The 19,933-nt window shown below is 44.4% G+C and overlaps 1 protein-coding gene across 1 annotated transcript; it reads right to left on the reverse strand.

Moving 5' to 3' along the window:
* Nucleotides 1-3,337: 3,337 nt before the first annotated feature.
* Nucleotides 3,338-7,386, reverse strand: LOC134556256 (RING finger protein 223). Its single transcript, XM_063408635.1, has one exon. It carries the CDS (start codon nucleotides 7,250-7,252, stop codon nucleotides 6,410-6,412), a length of 843 nt encoding a protein of 280 aa, XP_063264705.1. The 5' UTR covers nucleotides 7,253-7,386; the 3' UTR covers nucleotides 3,338-6,409.
* Nucleotides 7,387-19,933: the final 12,547 nt, after the last annotated feature.

Below are 19,933 nucleotides of genomic sequence, written 5' to 3' on the forward strand. Positions count from 1 at the left end.
TTAGATTTTGCTAAACAATTAAACAACTTATAGGTAGGATGGGGAAACGTAGCTTACATCTAGACTTATAATGAGCTGAAGTCTAAAATTTAGATTTCCTGACGAATCAGAAGGTTTGGGGGAGAAAAAAAAATGAATAATTCAAGTTATTCCCCTCAAATTTCATAATCCAATGAGACTAATCAACCTCGTGGTATTTGATTACTGTAAAAATCTTCTTAAAACAGCTGAAATATTTCTCATTTGAAGCTATTTGTAAGAGATTATGACCACCTTGATGCCAAATCTCTCAATCTGCATGACATGTGAACAGCACGCCTGACACAGCTCAGGCGGAGCCGCTTTCAGAGCCAGGTGTTTTCAGTAAGACCAGATACAGCCAACACTGCTCCTTCCCTGCACACAGGCAAGAGTATTTTATACTGCATTGATCAAAGATCGACGTAGTTGAATGTGTCTAGCATGAATGTTTGCCTCCCCCATGACACAAACCATATTTTGTTGATGCAGTTGAGGCATTTCTTCCAGCTCTCTCCATTTCTACACGCACTGGGTAAAATGTGAAAGCAAGGTAAATTGCAGGATTTTCTAACTTTAACAAAAGCGAGCCACCAAATTTAAATAACTTTCAGAAACATTAGGAACAGTCGCCATGAAAAACTCTTTGTTTTTTTGACCTGTTTGTAACATGAAGGGAACTCTTTTACTGTTTGTGTGAGAATTTTGCACCAACAAACAGGACAACTGACAGGGAGATGCCTCTGATGTGGTTTAAATGAGATGATCATAAGCAAATATAAATATTTATCTTTCTATCTTTTTCTTGTATTTTTAATCTTTATTTTTTTAGATTTTTTGGCAATGTAACATGATAAAAAAATGAACTAAAAGCTTCTCCTCTAGACTGGTAGAACAGACAAGGACAGAATAGCTACAAAACATCCATAACACAGGGGAAAGGGCCACTGAGCTCAGGAAGGCTTAAGTGCACACGAGGAGCTCTGACAAAGTCAGACACATTCAATTTCAATAAATTTTAGGCTCTCAATTTTGTGTCCATAGACATCTCACACCATATTAATAACTGCACTGTTTATGCTTAAGTTGGCAGGTCAGGGATGGTTAAAAACCATTCCCCTGGACACATTCATGTTTAAATATTGGCTTCTCCAGCAGCTGGTAAAATTTTTGGTGATGTAGAAAATACACTGTTATGAGAAAAAGATGGGATTGTGCCAGTCATAAACACGAGGAAGGTGCTGCAACAGCACCTTCCCTTGGCATTCAGCAATTCCCCTGCCCAAGCAAGGCCCAGGTGTGAACACACAGAGCACACCTACAGAGAAACTGCACTTCACACACTTCACACTCCCAATTCCCATCAGTGGGGTTCTGTCTGTCTGCACAACCAGGACAGCCAGCTGGAAGGGTTCTCCCACTCCAGTGAAACCCTTCAGACATGTAGGATTTAAACAGGGAATCCACATGAACCCTGTGATTATGCCTGTACCTCTCAGCCTGTGGTAACTGCCTGTGTGCAGAAACTCACTCTCCCATCATACAGAAAAGGGGTGTTTATACAAAGTGTCATCCCACAGTGAGCTACCCTAGGGATGCAAGCCTTGAAAGCAAGCCCTGTGAATGATGATTTGGGCTACAAAGAAAGCACATTAAGTTAAGAAGCAACAATGTTTCCATTGCACTTGTCCTTCACTGTATTTTAAAAATATCTTTTTACAGTACAAGGAAAAAAATAACAGAAATTTTTTTTTCTGTTCTTTGAAGTATAAATGCAGACAGAAACTCACTTTTCAGAGTAAGATGGTCGAGGTTCTCAGCTCACAGTACTATGATTAATCATGATTTTCAGAATATGCTTCCAAAATGCTGTCTCAACACAGACAAAACCAGATGGGAAGCAAACTACCAGTCACTTTGGGAAATACAGGTCATTGCTCTAACTGGAGAGATGTACAGCCCAGTACCCACTGCTGTTAGCTGCTTTTCTATTATTTGACTTTGTGCTAAATTACAAATTATCATAAACATGGGAGTAACTGCTATGTTGCTTTTCGCATGATAAAACAGAAAATCCTCTCCATAAGCAGGCCTTTAAACCAACCAACTAAATAATATTCCTTCCATGCATTTATGAAACACTTTTAAGTGTTTTTCTGTCAAACCTGCCTTTCCAAGATGAATACCCACCATTATACAAATGAACATTGTGTGATTCTTTACTACTTATGGGCTAGAGGTAAAAATGGAATATAATTTCTTCTCTGCAGCTGCAGGATTTATTAGAGACACTTTCCAAGGAGAGAGCAGAAATAACTGTGTCACTGAAGGTACAGGATTAATACTAAAAACATAACTGTTTTTTAAAAAAATAACTTTTGAGCACAAGTTACACAGAAGGGGAACATTAAAGAAATTGTGGTAGTGATTGCTCCAATGTATCCCCACATACTGTCAAAGGCAGGAGCTGCCCACAAACAGCACATATTGTTCTTTTTCCTGCAGCTGCTGTTTGGTCCACTGAGAACTTTCCTCCAGCAGAAGTTGCCTCCTGTCCCAGGTGAGACAGAAAAGCCCCGTGTGCAGCACATGACTGCTCACCCAGGTTGTTTGTTTATTATCTGGGCTCTTCCCTCCTGATTTTCTTTCCTCCTCTTGGTCTAATCTGACTGACATCTGGCAGCCTATTCCAAATCTCAAATTTCACATTTGATCTTCCCATTTGGAGTCCAGTACACTCCAGTTAGGCAGAGGAACTGGGGGTTATTGCCACAAAAATATTAAGATCTTTAGGCACAACAGGAAACTACAGATCTTTCAGAGTTCACCCAGACTGTGATCGTGGAGAGGTCAAAAAATTTCTGAGCAAACGTCAGGCCTTTGTTTATTTTCTTGGTCTTTCCACTCCCTGTACCCCACACTGGGTAACACAGGAAAATATTGCACAGTAGAAAAAAAACCAAAACAACAACAAAAAAACCCCAACAGCAACAACAAAACTGAGAACGTGAAAAAACCCGAGCCAGCAGCTCGTATTTCCCATTATTTCCCCCATGGTGTTGTGGATTATCCTGCCTTGCCTGCTTTCCCACAGAGTGCCTCAAAGTGACAATTCTGCAGGATGTGTGGATTGTGTGACTGATGCACACCCCTTCTGCTGCATATCTCTGTGTGGTTTTAAACAAGCAGAGCACACAAGTGTTGTGACTGAAATAGCTACAATAATAAAACACCACCAGCCACGCAGATTTTATCTTTCTGTATTTTTACTTAACTTTTTTTTACTCAAACTTGAGCAAAGTTTTACTTTGGATAAGCAATCTGTACACTCAAAGGAACCCAAAATACAATACTGGGATTCTACAGTAGCCAGAGATGTATACAATGCATGATTTATTCTGACTGATACTATGATGTGGATCCAGACTAACACTCCTGAAACCAGTGGAGTTTCCCAAAATTTGTGTAAGCAGAGAGAAGGATTTGGCATAAGATCAGACTGTCCATTTTAATTTGGCTCTGATATATTTTCAAATATATGGGTAAGAACCTGATACGCAATATGATCGTTCAATGTGAATAAGCCTGAAAATCCTGTTTAGGCCAGCGATCGTCAATATTTTGTAATGTGCCAACCTCTAAATGCTTTAAGGTTGACCCTCACACAACAGATTTAAGTTTCTGATGACCAGTTTGCTTTCTTACTTACCTTTCACGGCTCTTTTAGTAGTCCATGGATCCCAGTTGAAACGATTGGTTTAGCCAAAATGGCAAATTCTGTTTACAGAGAAAAGGCAAGAATAAAGCTATGGTGTGGCAAGTGAAGAAGACGATGGAGTACACACATCTTACTGTGTCCAGTGCTTCAGCTCCATCACAGCCTCCGTGGGACAGCAGCTCCTACACCCATTCCCACAGGGGAGGAGCTCCCTGGCAGCACCCCCGGCACACCCCAGCAGCTCCCTGCAGCCCAAGCCTGCAGGACTAAGGCAAAGTAAAGGAAAGAACCATGCAGGGAGCTCCAGCTGAGCTCCAGGAGCACTCAGAGCCACCTCTGGGTGTCTGCAGGACGGAGTTGGAGCAGCGACTGCTGGCTGGGCTCACCTGAACTGCAAGGGGCTGGAGCTGACCTGGCTGAACAGAAATGCAGATACACACACTGCGTGTGCAGAGAAGCACAACAAGGTAAATCATGTGTTGGTGCATATGATGTACACATGTACATATTTGATATATTTATTTTTCTTAGAAAACATTGCTGCTGTTTATGTCCATTAATTTACATATATTTATTCCTACTACAGTATCATTTACAATAATACTTTCACTTCTATAGCACCTCCTCTTCAAGGATCTCCAATTGCTTAAAAACATTAATAAATAAAGCCTCACATCTTGCCTGTGAGGTAGGTCAAGGCTATTATCAAACTTTACAGATGCATTAACCGAAGAACAGATAGGTTAAGGCCCAAATTTTCAAATATTTGTACCTGAAGTCAAGCACCTAAATTCTCATTTAGATGCTTAAATAAAAGTCTCGTGATTTTCTTTGGTGCAGAACATCTACAACTACTGCTGAAGTCAACAGGGGCTAATGGTCAGGCCTGATTTTAGGAGGCATAACCTTTTAGACAGCTAACAAGCAACTCCAAGTTGGAAAACACTGGTCTAAGTACACAAATCTTGGTCAGAGCCACAGTTGATCCCAGTAATTTATCTCTTCAGGGCCTTTATATTATGATATACAACTTTAAAAGGCTGGTGCGGATCTTTTTCAACAGACATAAGTGACACAAAAATCATCTGCTGTTCCCACAAACTGCGTCCATCATCAGAGTCTATACAAATACTGCTTGGTTTGTGGGGTTTCTTGGGTGTCAGGGGGTTGTTTTTCACACATTTGTGATAATCAAGACGTTGCACAGCACACATCACTGGTGCAGTCATAAAACACATCACACATCTTCACCTGCTGCCTTTACATTTCTACAGAATCAATTTCTTTGCACTTGTGATAAACAGAAGTGGTCAAGTAAAGGTCTATTAAGAGGATACTTGTCAGAATATCATGCAGACAGCTTGCAAAATACACATACTAAAAGATCACTTTTAAAATTTTCGAATTGTTAAGCACGAAAATAATTACCTCATTCCATTACAGTACTGTGTAGAAACACGGAATAAGCAGCATTATCTTATTCCCAATAGAATAGATTATAACAACTAATTAAGTTTAAAAAATTCAGGCACCAAATGAATTATCCTGCAACACAGAACAGTATCTATATAGAGTGCTCTCCTTAATATACTACAAAACCAGCTGTATGGCAATGTTTTTCCTTTTCATATCATGAACATCTTGTCACATTTCAAAGACACCTTTGATGTCCCAGCCTCACAGAATAAAAACGTTTTCTACTGTCCATTCCAGAAACTTCCAAGACAGAAGACAAACTTACCAAAAGGGAAAACCACCACCTTACTACAACTATCTCGATCAAATTTTCAATCACAAATTACACTACCGCATTTCACTTTTACAGTGATGCCAAAAGTCCATACTTTAATGTGGGCTCCTCTCACTGCATAAAAATTGAAATCAATGGCCAGTGAAATATTAATCCCTATGACAGCAGTCTCTTAGCTCTGTCTTGGAGCTCCATTAATTAAATAATCTTCCATAAATTGTTTTAAGTGTTCAATGTAATGTTTCAGTCTCCCACATTAAATTAGAATTTCAAAGAATTAAATAATACAGCTTATTTTAAGCAACCGTCAGAGGGCTCAACAGCCTTCTAATAAAATTATAATGAAACCATACTCAGTACACTGTAGGAAACTTTGGCTCAGTCTCTTAAGATAATACACTTCTGTTACAGCTTCTTCTATATATTAACTTGTTAACGTCATAAAAGGGAAAAAACGAAGCGCATTTAACAACGCGTTCCTGTTCTGCTCCTAACCACAGTGAACCTCTCCAATTATCTTCCAGGTGGGGGCAACAGTAAGCCAGTTTTCTTTAATCGCGATCGTGTCCTTCTGCCCAGGAGCTCAGCACCCGGGATGCGCTCCCGCAGAGGCGCGGACCGCGCACCTCTCCGGCTCCCCAGGGAGGCCCCTCCAGCCACCTCTGCGGCACGGCGGGCCCTGCGCTCCCTCCTGAGCGGCCGGACCTCCGTGACTCCTCACCGGGTCACCCTGCAGCCCATCCCCACGGCCTCGGGCTGGGACATCGGGCCGGCGGCCGCGCTGGCACTGTCAGCCCGCCAAGCCCGTGCGCTCCCCGGCCGCGGCCCGCCCGCCCCGCGGCCGCTCGGGGCTCAGCCCCCGGCCGGGGCTCCCGGAGCAGCGGCCGCGCTCAGCCCGGCGCGGCGCGGCCCCGCTCCCGGCGCTACGTGTCGCTCCTGCGGGCGGCCCGGCCCCGCGCGGACCCGTTGGCCGTGGCCCCGCCGGTGGCCGCCTCGGGCCGGTACTTGAGCCAGCAGATGAGCCATGTGACGACCACGGAGAAGAGGGCGAGGATGCTGGCGACCGACAGGCAGATGGGCCCCACCGGCGACGGTGATGCCGCGGCGCCGGGCGCGGCGTCCCCGCCGTACTGGTTGACGAAGATGAGGCCGGTGAAGAGCAGCACCACCATGGAGAGGAAGGAGACGACGACGCACACGCAGCCGGCGCTCAGCGCCGCCCGCTTGCAGCTCTGGCAGCTCTCGTAGCCGCCGCCCGAGGAGCGCGGCCCGGCGGGGGCGGGGGGCGGCGGGGCCAGCGCGGCCGCCGCCTCCCGGGCGCGGGGCGGGCGGCGGGGCGGCAGCGGCGGCAGGCGGTCCTGCGGCACCGGGTCGCGGGCCCGCAGCTGCGGCGGGCAGGCGGCGGCCAGCTTGGTGTTGACCGGGAGGCCGTGGACGCGGTGGTCGGGCAGCGCCGTGCGGTGGCGGCAGAGCGGGCAGGCCAGCGAGCCGCCGGGAGAGCGCCCCGGGCCCGGCTCGGCGCCGGCGGCAGGGGGATGCTGCGCGGCGCGCAGGTGCAGCTGGCTCAGGCACTCCTGGCAGAAGGTGTGCAGGCACTCCAGCAGCTTGGGCGCCCGCCGCTCCTGGTCGAAATAGTTGTAGCAGATCTTGCACTCGTAGTCCTCCGAGCTGGGGGCGGCGGCCGCCGGCGGCGCCGCCACCGCCGCCGCCTCATCCTCCCGCCGCCCGCCCTGCCCTACGCCGCCCGTCTGCGCCGGCTCGGCCATAACATCTCGCCGGAGGGGGACGGAGAGCCGCGGAAAGGCGTGGAGTGCCGGGCGGCAGCCGGGGCAGCCGCGACCCCGCCGCCTCCTGGCCGCGCCCGCGGGCTGCGGCGGGCCCGGCGGGGAGGGCGGGGGAGAGGCAGGGCCGCCGGCCGCCCGCCTGCGTCGCCCGCCGCGCTGGCGGCTGCCGGGGGCTGCTGGCGGCTGCCGCGGGCGGGGGGCGGGATCGGCGCCGCCCGCCCCCGGGAGCGGCCGCCGGTGCGCGGCGGCGGCTGCGGGGCCTCTCTCCTGCCGGCACGGCACGGCACGGCACGGCACGGCACGGCACGGCACGGCACGGCACGGCACGGCACGGCACGGCCCTCCGGAGAGCCGCGATGCCGGTTCCCAGCGCCTCGCTGCCGGCTCGCCGGCGGGAGCCGCCCCCGCAGCACGACCCGGCGGGCTCGGTGCTCTCCCGCAGTCCCCCCGCCCTGCAGCGCTGCGGGGAACACGCCTGGGTGCCGGGCAGCCTTTTTAATCCCGGAGTGCCTTTTTTAAAGCGATCTTGACGAGGATTCCCCACTGTCAGTATGCCTTGGGACCAGCAGTTACCATGACGTGACACCCGCTAGGCGCGAACGCGGCCGATGAAGGGTTAATGTGGAAGGCTGGGTGACAGCTCTTCCAACACCGCAGCTCACAGGCTAAATGGTATTTTACTGCTTTTGGGAAAGAACATTTTGTGCGCTGTGATTCTCGTTCATTGTGCACACTGCAGAGTAAGAGGTGTTTTGGTTTGGAAGCTGGGGGCGGAAGGAGGAGCTGATGTTGTTATTTACATCCTGACATCGGTGTACAATTGAGAGCTTTTGCCCAGTTTACTGAAACCCCATCCAAACAGTGAGACATCCATAGCTGGTAACATCATATATTAAACAACCAATAGATTTCATACATCAAAGTCTGCACTGTCTCATCAGGGAACTCTCTAGAGAAATACTTTTATCTTCAGGTGTAGCAGAGGCCATAACAGTGATTATTTCTCTCTGTAGTTCTGAGGATAGCTCTAGGCAAATAAGGCCCGTGTTTCAGGTACTCTGCATTGCCTTGCCATCCTGCTCAAGCTGCATCTTGGCCATATCAGCTCCGGAGTGAGAGCTGTGTCATCTTGGATGCCTTCTCCCCTCCTCTGCCACGGCACAGGCTGGATCAGGCATGCTTCACAGCAAACGCTGAGGAAAGCCCTCTGCTTCTCAGTGCTGTCTGTGCTAGGACTTTGTTCTTGAGCTCTGAGCATTCTTGAAGAACCAAATAAAGTGAGGGAACCATTGTTTAGAAAGACTGACTTGTTGGGAAGATGAAAAACAACACCTTTGTAAACTGTGATGACAGATTTGATGGTTGTCCTAGCAAAAGAAGGAGCATAGCTTAGCATAAACTGAAATTGTTGGCTAAAGTTGAACAAAAAGTAGGAATGGTCTTTGTACAGAGAGACAGCGTTTTTATAATTTATCCGAAGAGGTGTTTTAAAATCCTTTGAAAATGTTGGTTATGTCTTTCAAAAAAAAGAAAGAGGATGACTTTTGCTGTCATTGTCCATAGTGAGCAGCTACTCAGACTGTGAAGTCAAAAATTACCCTTTTTTAAAAGCCCACACTGGTTTGCAACCTCACATCTGCCTGATGAATTTGGACCTCTTCGTCTAACTCTAGTAACGTCCTTTTTTAAAGTGAAATCTCATTGTATTTACTCAGGCATTCCTATATTCTAAAATGTTTATTTCTGGTACTTTGTCTATTTTGGTTTTGGGGTTTTTTTGTGTGGATTTTTATTTTGCTTTGATTTGGTCTTTTTTTACTTGCTACTCTTTCCCAGTTAGCATCATCTTCCTATTTAATTAGTTCACTGTTAAAAGATGTCAGATTGTCCCAGGCATCATCCTTTTCTTCAATATTACTGCTACTTTTATAACCCTACAACTTCCAACAATTTTCAAAACACGTGAAAGTCCTCAGAGACGCACAAATATGAATTAATATTTCAAGGACATTTTCTTTGAGGCACTGTATCAAATGCTTTAATAAGGTCCAGATACATCAGCCACATTTCTGGTTCAAACTGCTTGGCCCCTACCTTTTGTGTTCTGAGTTTTCTTATCTGATGTGTATCTGCCTTGAGGTCAACTGAAACTCCATCTAATAAGTATATGAAAGTCAGCATTGGGAAAGCTTCCTGTAATTCTGGCATGAAAACTACACAGAATAGATGAGGAAGTTGAGCATAACTAAAAAAATAATAATCATAAAAACAGCTAAATGCAAAATTAGGGTTGAATTTACTCTTTTCTTTGCTAAAATTAAGAATGAGAAAAACTGGAGAGTAGTCACAGAAAGCTCCTTGTTCACAATTACCCCAGTGAGCTCAGCGCTGGATAACTCTGTGCCATGCAAGTGAGGTTATCCCTGCTGTGCAGTCCCTAGGGAACATTATTTAGCACAACATGTAAGGTGCATGGGGCTCACTCCTGGTGAAGTGCTGCTTTGTTCTGGAGCAGCACAACTTCACCTCTTTGTGTCTCTAGTGGCATTTGCAGGTTCTGTCCTTACCCTTCTGCCAGCATAGGAACCCGTGTGATGACACGGCCACTCAGTTCTTGGGGACAGTCCAGCTGGACACTTTTTACTTTTTAAATGAGGTTTTCTGCTGCTCAGGAACAGCTCAGGGAAGCAGGTTGTTGTCTGGGTGCATGAGGTCTGCAGCCAGTGCAAGGGAAACTGCCAGAGGCTGTGTGGTCAGGAGAGGAAATGAGGTGGGAGCACAGCGTGGTTGATTTACGTACATTTACCTTACCATGGAACAAAGCCATGAATGATCTCAGCCCTCCTGTCACAGGCCAGCATCCTGTCATGTGTGTATTACAGCTGTGTCATGGGATGTACAGAGCAGAGCCAGGCTTGAAAGCCTGCTGGGACAAGCTGAAGGATCAGCTGTGCTGCTGCATCCCCTGGCAGCCCTGTCCTTACCTCTGCAGGACAGTGTCCCACTGTGGCTCTCTGGGGAGCTGTGGGATCACCAGGCAGGGATTTGTGCCACATCTGCTCCCTGTGACATGGTGCTGCCCTGGCTCCTCAGTCACTTGGACAGGGAGGGTGCCCAGCCTGGAATTAAAGGTGGCTTCTTACCTGGATCCTTCTGGTGATTTACCCTGTGACTCTTCACAAGCAGAGGAGCTTGACAATAAGTACTGGAAAACACCTCCATGCTGAATTTAAAGACTTCCTGGGCAGGGACTGAAGAGGTGAAATATTTGTTCAAAGTTTTGGAAAAGTTACCATATTTCTGGAGATCCAGATGTATTCTTTTAGTCACTTTAATGAGTGTTTATTATTTGGATTGTCAGCTTGTAGGGACTGTTTTTTTTAGTGGGAAACCTGTATTAGTTATTGTAAGGAAACCCCAGAATGTGGCTGAGCTGATTCTGAGGGCTGACTTTTGTCTGAAACACCACAGGGGACTTTGGATGTTATTCAGCAGAAGTTGTGTCAGAAATTCAGAGCCAAAGTGGCAAACAACCCTTACAAAATACACATTTCACTTAATCATTCTGCAGCTGCTAAGAATTGATTTTTAGTGTGTTAAGTATTGGGCCTGATTTATCCTGTGCAGTGTGCCAGTTTCATGCTGGTGCAGAACTTGATCTAAGAAGAATTGTTACAGTAGAAATTAACTCATTGATGAGTCAAGGCCAAAACCTCATAGAAGAATCCTCCTGTTTTTCAAAAGGGACATACTGACAGACACCCCTGCAGCAATAATGTCTCATTAAGCTAGTTTAATTCCCCAGAAAGTCTGTGTTCTTAAACAACAGGTATGATTTTCACTTTTGATGGGTGGCAAAAGATCTGTCTTATTTTGATGCCTTATCATTGCATAATAGGATGCTGCATCATCTTCCACTTTCTTCACATTGACATTTTATTTCATATAAAGTATTTCTGAATAATTTATAATTAAAGTGCTTTTTTTTCTTTTCTGTATTGGAACTTGTGTAAAAGCTATTACATGTTGAAAGGAACGTTCATTTTCAATAATACTTGAAGGCCGTTTCAGAGAGCTGAAAAGGAGAAAAAGGATTACAATTATGAGCAATTCTACATCGGTCACAGCCATATAAAAATATGTTAATCTCTTAATGTATATAATGTAGATACAGGAATACAATGTTTGACATCACTCTCCCTCTAGAAAAACCTTTCTTGTATCTTTTGAGTACCATCCTATTTCAGTTGACTCAGGAAATTAAAAATGTGTGAAGGACAGACCCTCTCTGGCCACTCACCTCTGCTTGTGAGGTCTCTGCTTTCTTTTTTCTTCTAGGTTAAGTTTTAACCTTCTCCTTCTCAGTGTTGACCTGCAGCCCCAAGCACAGACGCACCCTCGTTGGCATCAGACTGATGCCAAATTGTGCAACAGGTTTATTGGCAACAAAAGGCTGAGGGCTTAAACCTGATGGGAATAATTTCTTGGTTCCTGATGGAAATAATTTCTTGTTGTTCCCATCCATTCCTTTTCCATAATGTGTTTTCAGCACATCCCGAATAGGTGACTGCATTACAAGCTTTTGTTAAGAAAAGATGAGGAACCATTTGAAACTGTGAGGGCGTGTTCAGTGCGTGCATCTCCCTCTCAGATAGCTAAGCTTGAACAGCCCAAAGAGATCCCTACAGATGTGCTATCCATAGGAAACCCAGCTCAGAAATGTCAAAGCTGATGCAGATATGGGCTGGCTCTGCAGTCTGGCAGAGGTGACTCTGCTGTTCCCTGCACACCCCTAGGTTTGATCCAGCCCATGGATATCAGGATGGAGGGTTTGGGCTCCAGAGCTGTGCACCCCTGTGTCCCTTGGGCTGCAGGAGGGACACACACCAAAGGAGTCCCCATCTCCTGTGGTGTGGCACGTTACTAATGGCTCCTTGGAGCAGCAGCTATGTCAGGGCAGATCTGCCCTGGGTGTTTGCAGGGATTTTATTAATCTTTTAGAAAACAATATTTAAATTGCTGCAGTCTTCCAAGCTGTCTGCAGCCTTTGGAACAAATGTATTTGTCTAAAATTTACCTTCTCCTAAGCTAATGGCACTTCTTCAAACCCTGGTGATGATATAACTGAACCAAGCATCCAGGAATTTAATTCTTGGATTTAATTGTTAGGCTTTTCTCAAAAAGGACCAAGCTAAAAAGGGGAAAAGAGGGAAAACCTCAGAGAAGTCATTTGTTTTAGTGAGCACTGTGTTTTCTGCGCTTCAGAGTAATAATGAAAATTTAATCCAGCACTGGGTGCTGAATTAGGTGTCGGTGTAGGGCTGGCAGAGCCTGTTTGGGCTTGCTTGGAGCAGCAGCCTCTGCAAAGAGAGATCTCTGTGGAGCAGGGCATCTTCAGATGCAGAACTGCTGTGTCTCAGTGGCACCTTGTGTTGGCCACAGTAAAGCAGCTGGGTGAGAAAATGTATAAAAACAAGATAATAATTATTATTAATTGTGATTACAGTAATTAGTAAGTGCCAGCATGGCAATTAGCTCTTGGGCAGTTACTCTTTGCTATCCAAATTGTCCTTGCATTGCAATGACACAGTCTATGGAATCACTTTAAAAGATTACTTAGTCCTTTGGGAGCTCTGTTTACAAGACACAGTACACATTCCAGTTACTGATTTGACTTCAGGATATCATTGGTAACCTTGGGTTAAAATAGGGGTGGTTATCTCTGAAGTGAAATCCCGAGCCAGTGAAGCTGGGTAAGAATTTTTGTCATCAGCTTCAAAGTGGCCAAGTTTTTGTCCTTGATAATGACAGGGACATTTTTTTTTAAAGATAGCTTGGAAACAACTATTATTGCTCAGACCACAGTATTATGTATATGTGCTTAAGCCAATTCAGAATAAGAAACAGATGAAGAATTTGGGAATTTTTGTATTCATGCTATTGCATATATGCAGATATTAAAATTATAATTTGTTTGTTTGTTTTGAGCTGAGGTGAACAGATGGAAGCTGGTTTGTTGGTGGGTTTTTTTTGGTTTTTTGGGGGGTTTTGGTTTTTTGGGGTTTGTTTTTGGTTTTGTTTTTGTTTTGTTGGTGGGGTTTTTTTGTTTGTTTGATTGTTTGTTTTTGTTTTTGTTGGTTGGTTGGTTTTTGGGGGGTTTTTGTGCTTTTTAACATATTCTCACAACAGCAAATTTAAACATCACTTGACATGAGCTTAAAACCCACCAGGGTCTTTGCAACCATGGAGAAGCCCAGCCTCTGCTTTTAAAAGAGGTATTAGTCAGAAAGCAAAAACCAAGCGTTAGGGGTGAATGAGGAACGATTCTAGATGACAATAGAAAACATTGTTTTGTTGTTGTATCAGCCACGTACTGAGCACTGTGTGCACTTTGGTGCCTTTCCTCTGGGAAGGAAATGTTCAGGCAGGAGCAGGAAGGAGCAGGGACTGGGGAGCTCTTGTGTCTGAAGGAAACCCAGCAGAGCAGGACCCCACAGGCTCTGGAGGGGGGCTTGGAGGGGATACAAGAGCAGGCTTTGACTGGCTCTGCTGAGCAAGCCAGGGGACTCAGACACAGGGCAGAGATCTCCAGCATCCCAGGGGATGGAGACTGCCAGGGGGATGCTGCCAGCTCTGAGCTGGCCCTGCCAGGGTGACTGTAACTGCAGAAGGACAGAGGTGTCTGGTTTGTTCCTTGGCTTATCCTGCTCTACTGGCCCTGCTGCTGGCCAGAACTCATTTCCACAGTATGGGGAAGGAAGTTGAGAAGCTTGATTCTATTGGGTTGATTAGATATTAAATATTTTGTAACAAAACCAAGTAAGAACTGCAATCCAAGTAAGTCTTTCTGATGGGGGTGAGAACTCAGGATGTAACCTTTGGAGAGAAATCTCTTCAATTAACTAAAAATGCAGTGCTAGCTGAGTCGAGAAAGAGATTCTTTCATCCTAATTTAAAATCTTAATTAAATTAATTGAAGAGTGTATGGTTCCTGAGTTTTATGAGTAAGAATAACTGAAAATTAATTAAATTGCCATTTCACATTCACAATTGTTTTCCCCACAAATATGGAACTAAATTTGTAGACCCAGTAGTAAATGCCAGTTTGGAAGAATTCCACTGGGTTCATTGCAGTTATTCTAGTTGCACCTTCCTTAGTGAGTATAGAATCAGGTACAAGTTTTCCACTTTTAGACCTGAGGGAATATAATCAGGATCCAGGCTGAGGTTCCATTCCAGATCAAATCTTTCATATGCAGATTATAAAATCAGTAAAAAACAAGTTTAGTTTGGCAGGGACTTCAAAAGAGACCCTTGGATGATTTTATCAACAACAGAAAAGGCAATTCATTCTTCATGCTAGAAATCAACACATATCTCATTTCAGGAGATGTGATCTATACTGACTGGGGCTTTTTGTGCAGAGAGAAAAATACCATATTTGAAAGAATTTTCTTTAGGACCACTTCAGGTCTCTGTAAACACTTCTGCCCTCAAAAACCTTATCCCCTAATCTCAGAGAAACATTTTTACCCAGCTTATTTAGATCAATATTTTTGGTTTATTTATTAATGTTGTCTTGTCTTTTTGACTGCCTAAGGCTTCAAATAAAATTTTAGAAGTTTATCCCAAGTTTCTGTATTGATTCTGCAGGAAGCTTGAACATTGAGTTAAGAGTTGTGGTTTGGATTTGTAGATGCCAATGCAAGAAAGCTCCCAAGGAATGCAACTTCTCTCAAGTCCTGCACTGCAAGAGACCTAATAACCACTAGGGAAGGGAGTTAAAACCTGATTTTCTCTTCAGACATTGCCAGGAAAGCTGCCAGCCAGATGGATGGTCTGTGGTGGATGGTCAACAATCATAGTTAAAAGTTCTGTGTGCTGCCATTGCTTTTCAAAATTGCATATTCTCCGAAAGTGCACAAATAAATGGAGAGATAATGGGGTGAGCATGGATGTCTTCTCTAGAACAATCACTGGATGTCTCAGGTCTTGTTGGCTTGCACAGTGTGTGTGCAAGAGCCACAGTAAATGCTGCCCTAACATCCACCCTTCCAGTCAGAGGGTGAGGCACTTCTCAGGTGTGGCTGAACACCTCTCAGATGACATCTGATGTTCAAAAGCTTGATACAGAGGAAATATTTTACTAAGATAGTTTTAAAATATTAAAATGACATTACATGCAGTTGATAGAGTTTACATTAAAGGGAGATGATAAAGTATGGCCATATTTCTCCCCTGAAAAAAAAAATTCAACCTCCCACCCCCAGCCTGCCATTTGGTGATATTTAAATACATTTCAACAGCAAAATGTTTGATCTGGAATGAGGGATAGTAGAAAATCACTCCTCCTATAAGTTATTAGAGGTGCAGGATCATTTATGATTCTGTTCTGAAGGGGAATGAGGGAGCTGCCCAGGCAAACCCCCTGCTCCATCTGCCCTTGATGTCTCTACGAGGAGGTCTCTAAATGGAGCTTAGCCCTGTATTTCTGTCTTCCATATGGGCCCCTTTCCTTTTTTCCTTCCAGGATGGTCACATTTTTAAGAGTTTGCAAACTACTCCAGAAGGGAAGGGCAGGACAGGCTTGGCTCTGGAAACACACTGGTCATACCTGAAAAAGCAGGCAGCTTCATTTACCCACATGTAAGAATAGCAGGGCCCCTGCTTCATCAGGAGCTGGGTAGTAGTTTCTAGAATCAGGGCTAATTCACAGGTTTTTCCCTTATTAAAGGTTTTTCCCACCGCCCTGTACAGTTAATTTCACAGTTCCACTGCTTGAAGTGAGTAACTTGTATTGCTTTTAATGAATCAAGGTAAATGCTGTCAGACCTCCTAATGGTTGTTTCTATCTGCTATATCTTAAAAAATGCACATATGTATCCTTCTTGGTTTACTGCCAATCAATCAATGTTAAAGCGTTGACATTTGGATGTGGGATTTTTTGCTGTCTTTAAAATAGGATCAATGACATTAAGGTTTGTCATGTAAATAGTAGAAATAAAGCAGAAAAACCCAAGAGCTATTTATGTTTTTTAGGATGACATCTGTAGTGTGGGTGGCATAGAATGAAAAGTAGAAAATTTCAAAGCTGTTCATAGCTGAATGAATTGACTGAGCAGATATTTTTTAGCGGTTTAAAAGGCATTAGTTATGCAAAGTTCATGCATGCAAACAAAATAAATATATGAACTAAAGATAAGCCTATGAACTGGCTGCATAAATCTCAATCCATTTATTTCCTCATTTTCCACTCCCATCCTTTTTTTCTCTGCACTGTTCACTCCTGAACAGACTTTTTGCTGAAACTCATAAATTGCCTGAAAAAATGATTTAAGAGGTCAGCAGCTCTCAGCAAAAGCCTCTGCTGCCCTTCACAGGATGCTTTTTATTGGCTGAGTCTCTGCAGGGACCACACAATCCTGATGGCCAGGCTGACCTGCCCTGGCAGTGCCCAGCTCCATCCTGCAAATAGATTTTAGAAGAAAGAGAAGAATGCTGGTCTCTTGTATTCCAAACAAGTGTTTGGAGCAGTGACTCATGCTGCCACAATGCAGGGATAAATAGCTGCAGCTCTAGAGATGATGGCAGCAAGTTTGGTGCATGCATGTAAGATGCCACAAAGGAGAAGCCATCAAGGGGCAGGGCACAGAGGCTTTCAGATCCTCCCTCTGTGGAGAAAATGCTGTGTACAGAGGGCATTTGGAAGTGGTCTCTGACAGGGCAAGGTAAACCACTGCCCCCCAGCACTGAGTATCAATTACTTGTGCCCCAGAAAAGGTACAGGATTACAATCAGCAGCTCCTTTCCCAGGTTTTGTTGGGTTTTGGACGTGCTGGCTGTGAGCTGCCCATTAGCAGCTGGCTGCTCAAAGGCACACACTGTGCTCAGGCTTCCTGCTGTGCATGTGGGCTCAGAGCAGAACTGACTTTTCCAGAATAATGGCTTTCTTGAAGGAAAAGGCAGTTGTAAAATGTAGGGTATTATTCTGTGTTTGATAATAATTACTTGAGAACTGTAATCTTGTCTCCATTTTTACTCCATTCCACTTGCTGAATGAGGATTCATTGAAGAGCCCATGCCAGGAGATGTCTCAGAATAAAGCAAGCAAAGGGAAAGGGTGTTTGCTCAGCTGTGCCCTTCCTGCAGTGCTCTTGTCTCCTCAGCAAAGCTGTGCTGCCAGCCTGGCCGTGCCAGGGGAGCTGCTTGTAGAGATCTGGAGCTGGTCAGCCTTAGCAAAGACCCTCCCAGGCCCTTCTGCAGGACTGATTTACAGAGCCTGCTGAATTCCCCTGTCTTTGTGCCATCCCTTCAGTGCTGCAGGGAGAGATCACCAGACAGCAACATGGGAGCTGCTGCAAAAAAACCACTAAAACCTTTTCCACAGGTTCAACGACGTTGAGGCAACACTCAGACCAGAGAAAAGGAAGTTTTAACCATTTTAAGCTTAGACTGTTGATAAAATCAGATATTTTTTTTTTCCAGAGAGCTGGTATATAGTATTTTAAATAAGATAATCAGACAGGTCAATTCTTATGATAGTTAAGTTTTTAAAAACTCTTAGGGGTTAAGCTCAACATTTCAATACAACATTATTAATTCTTCTGCTGTAGGTTCCTAAAACACTGCAAGAGCAAAGGTCTGGCATAGCCTACAAATAACCAGAAACATTGTGAACACTTCTAGGAATTTCACAGTAGATATACATGCAATTGAAGTGTCCAAGTGATACGGTGCAGAATAATTACTTAAATAACATGCTAATCTTCACTGGAAATTAGCAATACCATTTCAAGCAATGCAAATCATAAGCAATTACATGGAATTATCTGGTTACTTACACTGCAAACAGAAAAGTTAATTATTTCTACCCAAGACAGCAGCCACAGCTTCAGCACATTCCCTCTCTTATTTTTGGAGCTGCTTTCATCTTTCCAAGTTCTAAATTTTGCTTTGCTTTTGTACTTAAGTTCTCTAAAACTGAAAATACAATCACACATATATATATATAAAATAAGGATATTATAATAAAATTATGTGAGGATTATTAACAAATGGGTCTCCAGTTGCATCTTCCTCCATGTCTAAAGTTGCAGGACTTGATGAGCAGTTTGGAGCCCAAAGGACAGATGTGTTTAATACACACTCTGTGCTGGAACTTTACATTTTCTCACCATCTGTGCAATGACAATTGCTGTGTGTTCAGTGGATTGAAGGTTGCAGAGCTAAATTAATGAAGATATTGGCATAGAAAACATATTCTCAGTCAGAAAAGGCCTACAAAATGTACAGACTTGAGACCCATTATAGCTGTGCAGACTCCTGTTGAAATTCGTTCTTTATTGACCTTTCTTGCAACTTTTTTTCTAAAAACATTTCTTCAAATTGGATTTTAATTGACCTTTGATAGGCATTAAATCAAAAGCAAGAAACTCAAGCGCTGTGGAAACCAAAGTCTCTCATGTGTTGGTTTCCAAGGGCACTTTCTACAGATTTTTTTCATCTCTTCACCATATTTCAAAATCTTCAGTTCTTCCAGCTAATCTGAGAAAGCTCCATTTTGTTGCCTGCAAGGTTAGTGGGTGGTTGGGTCTGACATTCAGTACTGAAAGTCTCAGATCCAAAATAATGTGTTCAGTAGCTTGTCAGCTAAATATAATGAAAAAGCAAAAATCTTATCAAAAGAGTACCTGCAATTTGTGGTATTAAACATACACATTTTAATGGCTTCATTCTCAGTGTAAAGAGTAAAAAAATGCAAATTGCCAAAAAATGGTGAAGGAAGATGAAGGTAAGAGTTGGGCTCTAAGCATGTTGAGAAAATGACCGAGGAAATGAAAACACGTGGGATGAAGCTGAAAATGTATTCAAACCTGTTTAAATACAATGCTGTGGTAGTTGATAAATTGGTGGGATTTGTGTCTTCACTTCATGGCCAAAGTGTGTGGGATTTCTGAGTGCCACCCCTCCCTCTGCACAGCCCACATCTCACTGCCAGTGGCCGTGGTCCCAGGTCAGAGTGCTGATGTTTGTAGCTGTGCCCTGCCAAACCTTCAGCACCCTGCAGGTATCAGAGACACTGCTAAGGCTCTCCCTGGAACCAGAGACATCTCATCATGCACTGGCTCTCTACCTGCTGCAGCAGTTTCAGCAGGGCCTTCCATTTGTTCATGTTCCTGTCACTTCAGTGTTTTTTCTGTTTGGAAACCCACGGTTCTGACAATTGTGTTTGTACCCAACAAGCCACAGCCTCCTCAGAGGGATCTCAGCTGAAGTTGCTGTGAGTGTGATCAGTGAAATGTGGTTGGTGTCTGTAGAGTGACAGTAAAAGCTGTGCTCGTATTTTGCTCCTCCAGACCCATTCCCTCAGCTTATGAGGGAAAACAAGGCTTGTCTGGCTGTCAGGATTGCAAGCTCAGGCTGACATCTGAAAACTGAGCTGTGCTCTCCTGGCAGCATCATCCACCCCCAGCCCTGGAATTTGTACTTCACTCTTAACTTTGTTGATGCTGAAGGCAAAATTATCCACCCTCATGACAATGACACCCGTTGCTGTTAAGGAAATGCCTTCAGCACAAGGCACTATTCTCAGCCTTCTCAAAAGTTATCCTTTGTGTTCTCATCTTTCATGCTTTTCCTCAGCCCAGGGATGATTTTCTTCCC

Source organism: Prinia subflava, chromosome 11 (genome assembly GCF_021018805.1).
Source record: "Prinia subflava isolate CZ2003 ecotype Zambia chromosome 11, Cam_Psub_1.2, whole genome shotgun sequence".
NCBI classification, from domain to species: Eukaryota; Metazoa; Chordata; class Aves; order Passeriformes; family Cisticolidae; genus Prinia; species Prinia subflava.